Consider the following 13,666-nt stretch of genomic DNA (forward strand, 5'->3'; position numbering starts at 1 on the left):
CATGCTTTACCCACACACGAGACTGAATCATGGACACAGCTGTTCTTAGCCAGTGAGCATGATAAGCACACAAATGGCAGTGAAAGAATTTCAAGTAAACATGAATTCAGCTGTAAATGAGTGCAAATACAGATTGAATCTTAGACCGAGGTTTCCACCAGAGCAGACTTTTACAAAAGTGTGATTGAATGAATCGATGAATAAGTTTCTTGACAGTACAGGTAGTCCCCGAAGAGGCTAGGGAGTCAACTTGACAAGCGTTCTCCTCATGCAACCTGTGAACTCAATATTATCATGTCCGGAATTGTTGAAAACAGGGAGTGTTCAGCTGAAGACATTACATAACATAAACATTTAATGTTCAACGTCGACCATTTGGCCAGTTGAGATTGTTGTTGTACTCCCAAGATAAGAGCACTTCTGTTGCTGAACACAGCAGGATTGAGATTGTAGAGATGCTTTTTGTTTACGTTCATCCAGCTTTTTAGACTTTTAAAACTTTTGAATGAAGAAACAGCTCGGATCTGTGATGGCAAGGCATTCATAGATGATGGACACAGATTGAAAAAGCTCAATTACCCTAATACATAGTTATTGTTTATTACTGAATTCTACCAAAATATCTTTGGAGTCTGTGTCACTAAGACTTGTTTTACATGTTAAATTTTCCCATCTTTTCATCATAGGTGTTTGGAATGATCCTGGCTTGCTGTCTTGCTAAAGTCATCAACTCCAACAAATACGAGATGGTGTAACTCATGGAAAAAAGAAACACCTGATTGAAGTCACACAGAATTCTGAAGAAAACTTTTTCAATTTAACTTATTTCCACCCTTTACTCTTACGTCTATCAAATTTTGTCTGAATGTATAGCTGATCTATCCTCTTGAAAACGTATACTGAGTTGCAAAAATGCAAAAAAAAAAAAGTAATGATAAGATGTTTTGTTTTTTCCCAAAGATTTCAATGTAATCTTCTAAATATTCAAGTATATGTCTGAAATAGTTGACTTGTGTATTAACCATTTGTTCAGAGTTATTGCGTGCTTTAGTTCTTCAACCTTGCATTATTACGTGGTGGAGCTGATTTTAAAAGAGCACATCTTGATTCAATAGACATGTTACAAAAATGGGGTGGTAGGGAGCCCTCTATCAATTATTTCCAGAGATGGTATTGACCCCACCAGAATGTAATGTATAATGTTGAACACTAGAGGGCGCAACAACTCAAGATATCAACTGTTTACAAAGTTAACCAAGATAAAGTAAAATTAATGTGCTGTGGTCGTTAGAGGCTGTTTAAAAGATGCTTGCAACAGTCTGTTAGGTACATGGAATGTAACTGTGAGTGTGTAAAAGGTATCCCCAAATTTTCTTTCAACAGTCTCTGTGATACAAATGAATTTATATAATATTATGTCACTGAATAGAATCAAAATACTACAGGGTAAAAATCACTGCCTTCGGAAAATATTTTAGCTATTCAGGGTATAATTGCAGACAAAATTGTATACTCCCATGTATCCTAGAGTTAGGAAATCGATCATGTGCTGTCAGAACGAGTGTTTCATTTTCACTATGATCGGTTAGGTAACATAATGCTCATCAGATATTTCCCTGAACTATGGCAGAATAGCAAAAGCGTTCGGTCTTAGAGTAGCACATTGCCAGACCAGATCACTGAAAAAAATGGCACGAGATCGGTAAAATATTTAAAAAAATGTTATTGTCTGTTTGCTTCACTTGGCTTTGCCTCAAAGGTACTTTCCAGTCTGCAAAGAGTAGCAACAGATTATGAAAGAGTACACTTTGTAGCAGTCCTGTTGTAGAGACAGTCACATTGTATGAGATCTAGTAAGAGAGTTTTGTTTAAATTGACCAATTATCTTGGTATTGTGCTAATTGAAATGTCCCCATGCATCCATCTGTCCACCCTCCCCCTCCCCCTACCCCCTTTTTTGTCAGACAACCCCTAAATGAACAATCCTGATTTTGATGTAAATACTCAAGTTTCACCTTACAAAATTTCAGTCAACAAAATATATATCAAATAATTAAAGACTTGTACGTCATGCAGATATCATGTGGTAGTCATGTGGGTATCATGTGATAACCCCAGTTCACATATGTGTTTATGAGAGCCACTGTGTGTACTTGAAAACAAAGAATTTAATTATCCTATTGCTTATTTTCTAATGTTGAAAAAGAACAACTCCAAATATTTCAGAATTGATATATGCATCACATGATTGGATCTGATAAATTATGTGATAGTCATGTGGTGTATCACATGATAGCGATGTGGGTGTCATGTGATAATCATGTACGTGTCATGTGAACGTAATAATTGTGACTGGTCTAAGAAAATAGTGGTAATGTTTTGAAAATTCTTCGAACATTTGGACAAATCAAAATGTGTAAATGCAAAGGATGTACAAATACAGTGTGTGTCGTGATGGAATGTGAAAAGAAAGGAACTGGCAATCAGCCAGCTGGGTAGAAACACAGCTTATATAGTATTAACTCAATGTTGGAGTATTTTTAATCATTGTCTGTCTATGAAATAGACAGTTTAAAACACAGTGCTTTTAATATTCATTTTTACAAGTCAATGGTGCTTCGATGTTCAGCATTTATCATGTCATTTTTCACTAAGAATACAGACAACTATGTATTGTTGAAGTTACTAGCAGACACACAACAGTCGATGTAAGTTAATTAGTAAAACATTGAAATTGTAATTGTGATCTGGTTGAGAACTCACGAGCTGGTCGTGTACATTTGATTGTTGTCATGGCAACTGTCAACTCTTGATGTAACTGTATAGGATAAGAAAGTATAAATTTGAGCCCTATTTCTCTGTTGTCATCAGAATGTTTCTCTGTAGTGTTTACCTTCTCTGTTTCTCACATATGCCTGTAGATGTACAATCTGTGAATGTGTGATTTATAATGTGTTACAACCTGCAAAAAAACATCGGTGCATTTGCTTAAATGACAAGTCAAAGAAACTCCATGCAAATACAAATTTAGGTAAAAACGACATTACAACTGATGCAAAGAACAGCAGTTGGTGCCTTTAATGTAGGTTCATGCACTATTTTTATCACTTTGTTTATATCTGCGAACGTTATAACGTAACTGTAACAGTCATACTCAATACGTTATAATGTGTAGCGTTCTATCAGTATATACAGAGTTGTGGAATCTGGGCTCCTGTGGTGTTTATACTTTGATAAGTTACCGACACTAATTCCATTGTATGTCTTTGCATGAAATTTGTCTCATCCCTGCTTACCACAAGCAAGCAAATGCACCAGAGTTTTTTCATGGGTTGTATGATCTATGGTCCCAGAGTATTCTTGTATGAAGGGATGTCAAAAAAACCTGTGGGTCTCAATTTCATTGTACAGAGCAGATAAATTTTCAAGTTGCGAGTGTTGTAAATGTCAAGTCAGATACAAAATATATGATATCGTCAGTGCAATTTGCCAAAATGTACCTTTAAGATAGCACTGCACTGCAGAGTGGCCAATAGGCTATATCTAAGGATTTCATAGTTTGAAAATAATATATATACGACTCATTTCTGAAAAAGCTTTTTCTTAATAACTATTTTGCACTTTGCAATTATGTCTACTGATTACTATAAATAGATAGTTTAGATGAAGAAGTCAAAACTTTCAATGTAATTTTTAACTTCAACTCGGCAATATATTAAATGTGATAGCAAATTATCTTTGCATGGTTTGTCAATGATTTGGGTATATAACCGGACGATACTGCAATACTCTTCAATGCTGCAATATTCTTATGAAAAAGAAAAAAAAAGGTATTATTGTGGCATATGTGGTGTATCTTGAACTTTAAAGGTTATATAGTCTCGACATTTAGACATCGATTCAATTACAACCCGTGACAAGCAAGCATTTACAAGCAGAAAATGTTACAAACAGGGAAAGTAAACGACAGAATTTGATTAAAAACACTTGATACAGCATGTTGAAAATAGAGAGACATGTACATGGTTTGATAAAAATAGTTTACGGTGTAGGTATGAAATGCCCGCATAACTTGAAATTTGTCTGTGAAAGTAAGCTATTTTTCGAAGAGGCTGTAAAACTGTTCTTATCAATTTATGGGATTTAGTACATGTCTCTGTACTTCCAGCATACTTGCGAAGTGTTATCGTAAGAAGTTAGCTTTGTAAATGGTTGTCTGTCACTGGTTGTAATAAACTCCTTTCTATGAAAATGTTCATGGGAATATGAGTTCTTTCACCTAGAAAAAAAATACTGTAAGAATGTTCATTAACACGTGGTAGATTCTAAGAAAACTGGTAAAAAATGTTTGATCATCCTTTCTTACATTGATGTAAAGAGGAAAATGAGTATTAAGTGTCAAAAAGGTCCATAGATATTCACTCAAATAGTGAGATTTCAAGTTTGTCAAATATTTCTATAAACAAGTATAAAAATGTGTATGCATATGGCGTCAACATGTTTCCAATCATGGTGGCAATACTTCTTCAACACCTCTTCTTTGTCTGCCAAGAAGACGATGTCTTGGTATAGTGTAGTTGTGGTGTATAGATGGTATATATAAGCACGTAAAAAGTGACATTGTTTCACATGTTCTTTTCATTTGTTCTGCTTTTTGGAGACTAAACTTAAAACGAAAGTTTAGAAAGTTTGAAGTTCAAGAGGTGCTGTTGAAATTAGAAACTGTCACAACTCGCCCTTTTGTCTGTAGGAGATGCTCAATATTATTTGCATCAAAATAAACAATCAAGCATAGCTTTGTAGTGTAGAATGCTACATTTTAAGTTAAATGTAAGTCATGTTTATTTTGTGTCAGTATTATTTGCATTGAAAAACTGTTACTTATATTGAAACAGTGAACTTAATTAACTCAGTGTATTGCACGATATCTTCAATATTGATATCAAAATATTTATTATTCTTTGAGAATAACAATCTAAAAGTTGCAGATGCAATAATCAAAATGATGAATATAGTCCGAATATTGTTACATTATAGGTAATGTGTTGCAAATATCTCCCAAATGTTGCTACATTGTGGGTACTTTGATGCAAGTAACCACACCAAATTTGGTTACATTGTGAGTAATGTGTTACAAATATCACATAGAATTCAGTATTCAAGTTATCAATTTTGTGCAAGTATTTTTGACCAATTTTTACTCAAAGTGTATCTATATGTATTCTATAGCTCTATGAATATTATGTAGACAAATTGAAATTATTAATGTAGATATGATTACTACAATATATAATTATATATATATAGGTATATACTGTATAACCAATTTCTGTAGAGATTTTCCTGACTTTACTGATGCATATATACATCTTTAAAAAGTGAATTTATACGATACAGTATTTCATGTCTTTGAGATGTGTGGCCGACTCGAGCAACCATTCCATTTTGTAAAATTTTAGACCCCTGGTTACAAGGGGGTGGGGGTGGGGTGGGGGTATGATTGCCATATTTCCTTTGATTCGTTAATTTTTGTATCAAATCCTAATAAGAATTCAAAATCTTACGAAAACATGACAAATTGTCACAAATTTTGGGACCACAATATTCTGATTATGAGCTAAGATTTAAACGGACAAGTTCAGCAACTCTTGGAGTATTTTTTGTTATTTTTGTTTCCAAATAAAATGTTACTTATATTTTACCCTTCACTATCGCTTATCTAAAAACCAGCAGCCACTGGTAAAACTCCTATCATATAAACTGCTGTGATACTGTAGTGTAATCTATACGACTAAAATGACGTCATTTTATACATAATAGTCTGTGAATACAGTATCACAGCAATTAATACGATGGGAGTTTTGCCAGTGACTAAGTGACAATGAAGGGTAAAATATAAAGAGCGGTATATTTGGAAACAAAAATGATGAAAATTTATTACACGTTGCAGACCATGCCCCTTTAATGTTCAATTTATATTCAGAGATATCTTGAATATTTTACATTTTCAAAATTCATATAAGTGTTCAAATTGTCCTCAAAACTGATTTTTTTTGAGAAATGCATGATTTTGAATGTGCACTTTAATGTGATAAAAAATTCCTCAATAACACAAATATCTGGAAAATTGTAAACAAATTCAAAATTCATTTTTTTTTTTACATTTTGTTTAAAATGTGCCAACGCATTTTTAAAACTCTATATATAAATGTGTTCAATACTTGTGATTGAAAATTTTCTCAAATTGAATAGTTAATTGTTCACTTGCTCAGATATTTTGAAAATTGTATATTTAAATAATATTATACACTATAAATTATACATTTGATCAAAATGTCCCCAAAATTGAGCAATTACTGTGGTAGTTCACCTACTCAAACATCCGGGAAAAAAAGCAATGTATTTTAAATTCATATTACAGTTGTGAGGAAATACTGTACTGAGTGTGGATTCCTATATGTAAAAGCTAAGTAGAAATCGACTGAAGAAACTTGAAGGTTTGTCTGAAGTGTTTGCTATTCTCAGACAGCCAGTCCATAGGGATATGACATTCAAAGGAACCTATGTGTTCAACCATGTATTCAAATCATCACCTGTGTCTCATTTCACCTTGTCAAATTACCTTCATCCTCGTCAATGTCTCTCCGCCAAATCAAATTTACTACTAAAATGTCATTCCAGACGAGCTACAATCGACCAACTAAAATGAAATTATCGCCAATATTGTTATTAATTGTGATTTGTTTGGATAAATTAGATCGCATTATCAGTGCTAATCCATGAATTATAAGATCATGTTGCCATGACAACGGCTTATCTTGTTCTGACTTTCTGTTCGTTTGTCACTGATGGTTAAAGCTTTGTATCGAATACAGGCCAGAGAGAGAAAAACTGAAATATCGTTGCTATCAGGTTAGCAATCTAGTGTTTTTAATCTGAAGGTCTGGATCTGACAAAATTGATTCATTTTTTTTTTGTTCACAAGATAACATGAAAATATAAACCAACTCTTGAGGGAAACTCGTTGATAAAGCCAGTCTGAATCGCTTGATATTTTTGGCGATATGCCAAGTCTAGATGCTAATATTTTGACTGCAGTCCTGCCAAGACGTTTTTTTTTTAACCTGCTTGAGAACCATAGTGTTACAATGTATCAGTAAACGAAGTATGTTTACATTAGTAGAGATAATTGGAAAGTGAAGTCTTGAAATGATGGAAAAAATTATGCATATCTGTGCTCACTAAAATTAGCACAGATATGCATAATTTTTTCCACCTCATGCGTAACGGAGAAGACTAATATTTGTTGGTTTAGAGTCGCATTTTCATGTTCCTAGCATATGGCTATCTGAGAGACAAACCTTTGTGAATATAAGAGGAATATATATCACACAGGCGAGCTACGTGTCAGATATTGTCATAAATGAAACATTCTGGTGTGAACATAATGTAATGGCTGTATACAGGATATTATGCATCAGTATTGTCAGCCGTTCTGCTTTTAATTCACTGAGCACCCTCTTACAACAGTGTATCACATTTATTGAGCATGCTCGGTGGTATGAAATGTAGCACATTAACTGAGCATGCTCAGTTGTCTGAAATATATTGCATTTATTGAGCATGCTCAGTTATCTGAAATATAATACATTTATTGCTCATGCTCAGTTGTATGAAATGTGTCACATTTGATCTCACCTTGAGGCTTTCAAGTTTAAGTAGTGTTGCATTTTTAGCACCAATTTACATCTTTAATATTGATACTACATTTACTAACTGTATTTATTTATAATTTAGAGGGTAACTTGCATTAATTTTTAGGGGGAGTTGGTGTAATGGTAGGGGGTTTCTGTGATTCTAACATTTCCTTGATGTCTTTTGAAAGAATGTGTCTGTTGATGGTATCCATAGAAACGAACAGTGCTGTCCTTACAAACAACTCATATTATTAAAGGTAAGAGAGTAAGGGTTCATAAAATTGAATTTTCCTAGTTTATGCACCCACAGTGGAACTTTGTCCAGCAATATACAATTTTGAAATTCCTAAATTTAAATGGAATTGTAGGCTTGTTTCTATTTATACTCGGAAAATCCCCAGGTTGGTTTTTACTTCTCAATCAAGAGTATCATTAACATTAGCCTACCTGTTGACTTGAGAACGGCTACACTATTCTGCTATCCCAACTGACATTTTTGAATTTTCGTCCATTCCCCAAAAATTAAAAACATCAAAATGTCAGATAGGATAGCGGAATAGTGTAGCGATAGCTGTTCTTAAGTCTACAGGTAGGCTACATATTAACATGGAAATAAACATACTTGGTAAAGTTTTGAAAGTTATAATGGAACCCATATTAGCCTGTAAAATATCTCGTGCCATTTTGCCTTCTACGGCTTAGTCTAGACTTGGCTAACATACCGGTTTGATGGTATATTACAAACAACATTTTCAAGCTAAATAGCCAAGTCTCTGCTGGAATATCAATGGTCTGATCATGACTAATGCATGAGGGCGCCCTAACATGGCATACCTTACACACCAACCATATAAGTTGAGTTATGGAGCCCTGAACAAACGAACATTGAAAATTCAGAGGTTCTATTTTAAAAATTGGAATGTTATATATCGGAATAATTGTTAAATCCAAAAGCAGTCGCATGTAAATTTTTATGAGAGAATCACAGGAAGGGCAAAAAATGTAGAATAGTTGTATAACGTAGAAGACTTTAACTCGCAAATTTATTATTCATTAATATCTTCTATATGTAGCTTATTTTTATATGTCAGTTACAAATACTGTTGTATAGATTATGACCAAGTTGCAGGAAATGAGATGTGTCTACATGTTGACCAGGATGGAAAGGGAATCCTGTACATGGAAAGGGATCAGTATATTGCATGTATATGATTGTAGACTAAGATTTTATCAGAGAGATCGAGGTAGGCTGATGGTGTCCTGACATCATAACTTGGAATCATGTCATGAGGGGATCTCGATCGTGCTCACTTTTCACCTACCACGTCTGACATTTTGCTATATCATATATTGACACCTAAAATTAGATTACGATTTCCTGCAGTGACATTGAATATGGTAATTATGTTTACATCAGACAGCTCTGAGTTGGTTCTAATCATTATGCTATCAATGTCATTTCACAGCAGGAAGAATTAAAAACCCAGTAATTTGGGACAGTTTCCTGGCTTTATTGTCATTAAAGGACCAGGTCATTAGCAAAATGCCAGGCATGGTAGTGGAAAAGCAGGAGCAAAATACCTACATCACTGAATTCAGGCTAGTTCTGAGATGGCTAGCCCAGAACCTGCTGTCTGACAGCAGTCTGATGCAACATACTGGCTTGATAATATACTTCTTGTGAACAAGATTTTCAACTCAAATAGTCAAGTCTCTGGACTATATGACACAGCCTATCTCACAGACTAAATGTGTAACCGTACAGGTAAAAAAACTGTAGAGAATTGTGAATTCCATGTCAAAGATAATGAAAATTAGATGTTGGTCAAAGAAAAGTGTAAAATGTCAGGTAGATATAGAAAGACATCCTCCTGTTACCATAAAAGTGTTCATTTGTTGTACACCCTCATGTCTTTTCCAATCATAGTTTTAGTAAATCTTAAAGTCATTTGTTTGTTTACCTTTATATGTATATATGTCAGTTGAAGTTGAAGAGTGATGTAGTAAATAAAGATGTTTGTGATAGTCTGTAAATATGAGTGTTTTGTCTTATTCTCTGACTTGTGTGAGTGCAAGGAAAGTACCAGATCGTTATGACAAGCTGTTTCTAGACATTTTTGGGGTGAGATTCATGCTGCGTATTTATAAGTCACTTGTATTGTACTTACTGAAGAATACATAACTATCACTTGCAATTGGCTGAACTCGACTTGAACCATTGTCGCAAACCACGGCCTCTTTTACAGCACCATCCAAAACGTGCCTATCAATACGTTATTTCGCAGTGTTGCAGAAGAAATTATAACAGCTCTGGTTTGCGAGAATGACTGAAACCTGATACTACAATATAATATATACATGATCTGATGATGTAATTTTTGATAGATATAAAAAAATTATTGAGGAATCTATACAGGCAATCAACTGTTGAAGTTCTAACAAAACGATCCAATGATGTAATTTTGTAAAAAAAACAATAAAAAAAACAATGGTTCAGACACCTGTCACTCAAAGATAAATCAAGACTTGTAAGATATAGTCAATACCTTGAGTAGGATTATAGGTATTAAACAGAAAGACCTTGGTGATCTGTATAGGAAAGACTCAGCTCTTTTACAAGACTAATCCCACCCACCCACTACATGAATAATTCCAATACTTACCATGTGGTCGGCATCTATTAATGCTCAGAAAAAAGTTGTAAGAATTCCTCTTTATAATTTTTATACTCGTGTTTGTCAACTTGAAGAGTAAACGTAATTGTTAATGTCATTTGATTTTAATTTAATTTTATGTAGCACAAGTCATGCATTTTAATGTTGTAGATCTGTATCTTTTTATTTCAAAGTGGCACAAGCTGAATTTATCAACCTTTTACGAACGTGAAAATACTTAGTATATAGTATAATATTAAATGTCGATTCATATGCCTTCTATGACAAATGTGAGTATACTTTCAATACAACTACAGTAGACTGAAACTAGAATGTAAAAACTTACCTTAAACATGAATGTCACTCTTGCCATCTCCGCGTCACACGATGTGTTATCACAGGGTGCTAAGGCTTAGTTAATTATGCTTATGAAAACAAACAAACAAAAATAAGAATTGTCATAATACGCAAATGAATAAATACTGACAAACATTAACAACAGTATCAGAATCAACAATGTTTTTATTTTCTATTTTAACAAATCAATATCAACAATTTTTTAACGGTACATACCTTCAATTGCATAAAAAATTGTTGATTCTGATTTGGAATTACTCTGCTGTTGATGTTTGCCAATATTTATTTATTCATTTTGTTTGTTTGTTTTCATAAACATAACCATCACAGGAAAACAGTAATTCTTGTTGCATAGAAACATTGTTGATACTGTTTTGCAATTACTCTGTTATTATTTGTCAATATTTATCAACTTTTGTTTGTTTGTTTGTTTATTTATTTATTATGTTTGTTTGTTTGTTTTCGTAAACATAACTAAGCCTGAGCTCCCTGTGGTGTTAATATTTCGACAGGTTCATGTTGATGTGGTCCTCTACGGCAACGTATTGCTGGTTCTTTTGTTTTTTATCACAGTGCCTTTTATCGAGTGCTGCATGCTGCATGCTGTGACCTCTGATACGCCGATATTGGTACATCATGTGACAAAACATTCCGGTGGTCAAGAAGTCTTAAATCAGGTGACTATATTCTGATAACGTTACTCCTCGTTAAACAAACAACATCATGGCAGCTTTTGTTCCAACAAAACCAGCTGAAGAGATTCTTAATGACGTTGGTGAAGGTTTTGTGACTTGTGCAATCTGTCTTGAGTTTTATCGGCAACCTAAACTTCTACCATGCGATCACACATTCTGTTGTCAATGCTTGAAGACACTGGTGGAGAAAAAAGGCTACCTGAACTGCCCTACGTGTAATGCCGAGTGTGAACTGGTTGATGATGACGTGTCTACACTGAACGACAACCATGTTGTGAACTCATTGCTCGAAGTGATTCACAGAAAACAAGATGAAGCCAGTGTCAAGAAATTGAAATGTGAGTTTTGTGATGAGAATGATGGGTCACACTTTTGTCTTCATTGTTCACTCTATTTTTGTGACTGCTGTGTGGTCCGGGTGCACAAGACTTTGAAAGTAGCAAGCTCTCATGTTGTCTATACTATTAAAGAATACGAGGAACTAAAGGCAACAAACCCATCAGCTGCACAACCAAAGGAATTCTGTAAAGTTCATCCACAAAATGAACTGAAATACTACTGTGATACATGTCAGACACCTATTTGTATGGAATGTACAATATTTGATCACAAAATTCCTGAACACAATTTTAGATATTTACAAGATGTGGCTGAGGAGTATACAGAAGTATTATCTCAAACTATAGACAAACTGAAAGTGAAAGCACAGGAGGCTGAAGATAGCAAAGCTGCTGCCAATGAAGTGGTTGACAAACTCAAAGAACAATGTCTGATCGGAGAAGAGCAAGTGAAGTCTGTAGTTGAAGCAGTGACTGAGAAAGTCAAAGTAGAGGGTAAGAAATTGTTAGAAGAGTTGAAGACAACATGTGGTCAACGTCAGAAACATGTTGAAGTTCAAATTGATGATTTAGAGTTCAAGTACGAGAACATTACCAGTACTTGTAAATGTGTAGAGACACTGATGCACCAAAACAATGGTTGTCAGTTGCTACGTACAAGACAAGCCACAACCCAACGTCTTAATGAACTAGCTAAATTAGACACCAACCCAGAAATACTGCTTGAAAAGATTACATTCCAGGCTTCAGATCTTGCACAGTTTACTGCCCAAAGCCTTGTTGGTGTGTTAAGATCTGATGTTTGTGTTCCTCAGTGTACCATTGATAACATACCAAAACAACTCCTGAAAGGTGAATCAGCTAAGCTGGTCATTACAACTCGAGACAGCAGAGGGAAGGTAATACTACCTAACCAAGATGTGAAAGTGAATGTTACACAGTCAGATGGATCACAAGAGATTGAAGTCACTGATAATGGAGATGGAACACATACTGCCAATGTATGTGGGAAAACGGCTGGCAAGTTATATATTACTGTCAGGATAGGGAATGATATAGTATCAGAATGTCACTATGAGATTTTCGTCATCAAAGGATTGGTGAAAACCATTGGACAGAAAGGTAACAATGCAGGAAACTTTAATAACCCTTTCTCTATCAAGGTAAATCAAAATGGAGATATGATTGTAGCTGACATGGGTAATCACAGACTACAGGTCATCGACATTGATGGGAACTGTAAACAAATATTTGAATTCACAGAATTTAACAATCCTTTCACCCCATATGATGTAGCAGTATCAGCTGATAATCTGTACTTCACAACAGACAGAGGTAACAAGCAAATAGTTGTCTCTGATGAAGACGGTAAAGTAGTCCGATGTTTTGGACGAAATGAATTGGAATACCCACTTGGGATTGCCATTAGTCCACTAGATGGCAGTGTCTATGTTACAGAGTGGGATGGAAAAGATTATGGCACAGATCAGAGCAGACACTTGATTAGGAAATACACACAGGATGGTGTATATATCAAGTCCATTGGAAGCTACGGAAGTGACAATGAATCTTTTCAAGGACCCTGCTACATACATATAGACCACCTGGGATACTTGTATGTTTGCGATTTCTACAACCATCGTATTCAAGTTCTGAACTCAAGTGATCAGTTTATACATAGATTTGGCAATGGACAACTGAACTGTCCCTCTGGCCTCACAGTCAGTAAAGACAGATATGTGTACGTAAGTGACAAAAATAACTGTATCCAAAAGTTTGATGTATTTGGTCAGTTTATCTGTCGTGTTGACAGAAGTGAGGATAAGTTAAATTACCCCCATGGATTGACACTGACTGAAGGCACACCTATGAAGATACTTGTAGCTGACAGGGACAGCAACTGCATCAATGTGTTTGTTGAGTAA

The 13,666-nt window shown here is 34.7% G+C and overlaps 2 protein-coding genes across 2 annotated transcripts in view; both read left to right on the forward strand.

Annotated features, from left to right (window-relative positions):
* LOC144441953 (tetraspanin-7-like) overlaps nt 1-9,721 on the forward strand; it is a 49,789-nt gene extending 40,068 nt beyond the window's left edge. The window contains exon 7 of the mRNA XM_078131220.1: nt 687-9,721. Coding sequence (XP_077987346.1) covers nt 687-755 — 69 coding nt within the window. The 3' untranslated portion in view covers nt 756-9,721. The remainder of the gene's footprint in view (nt 1-686) is intronic.
* A 1,710-nt stretch (nt 9,722-11,431) lies between these two features.
* On the forward strand, nt 11,432-13,666 carry LOC144442759 (E3 ubiquitin-protein ligase TRIM71-like). Its single transcript, XM_078132132.1, has one exon. The coding sequence runs from the start codon at nt 11,432-11,434 to the stop codon at nt 13,664-13,666; it is 2,235 nt and encodes a 744-aa protein (XP_077988258.1).

Source organism: Glandiceps talaboti, chromosome 11 (genome assembly GCF_964340395.1).
Source record: "Glandiceps talaboti chromosome 11, keGlaTala1.1, whole genome shotgun sequence".
NCBI classification, from domain to species: Eukaryota; Metazoa; Hemichordata; class Enteropneusta; family Spengelidae; genus Glandiceps; species Glandiceps talaboti.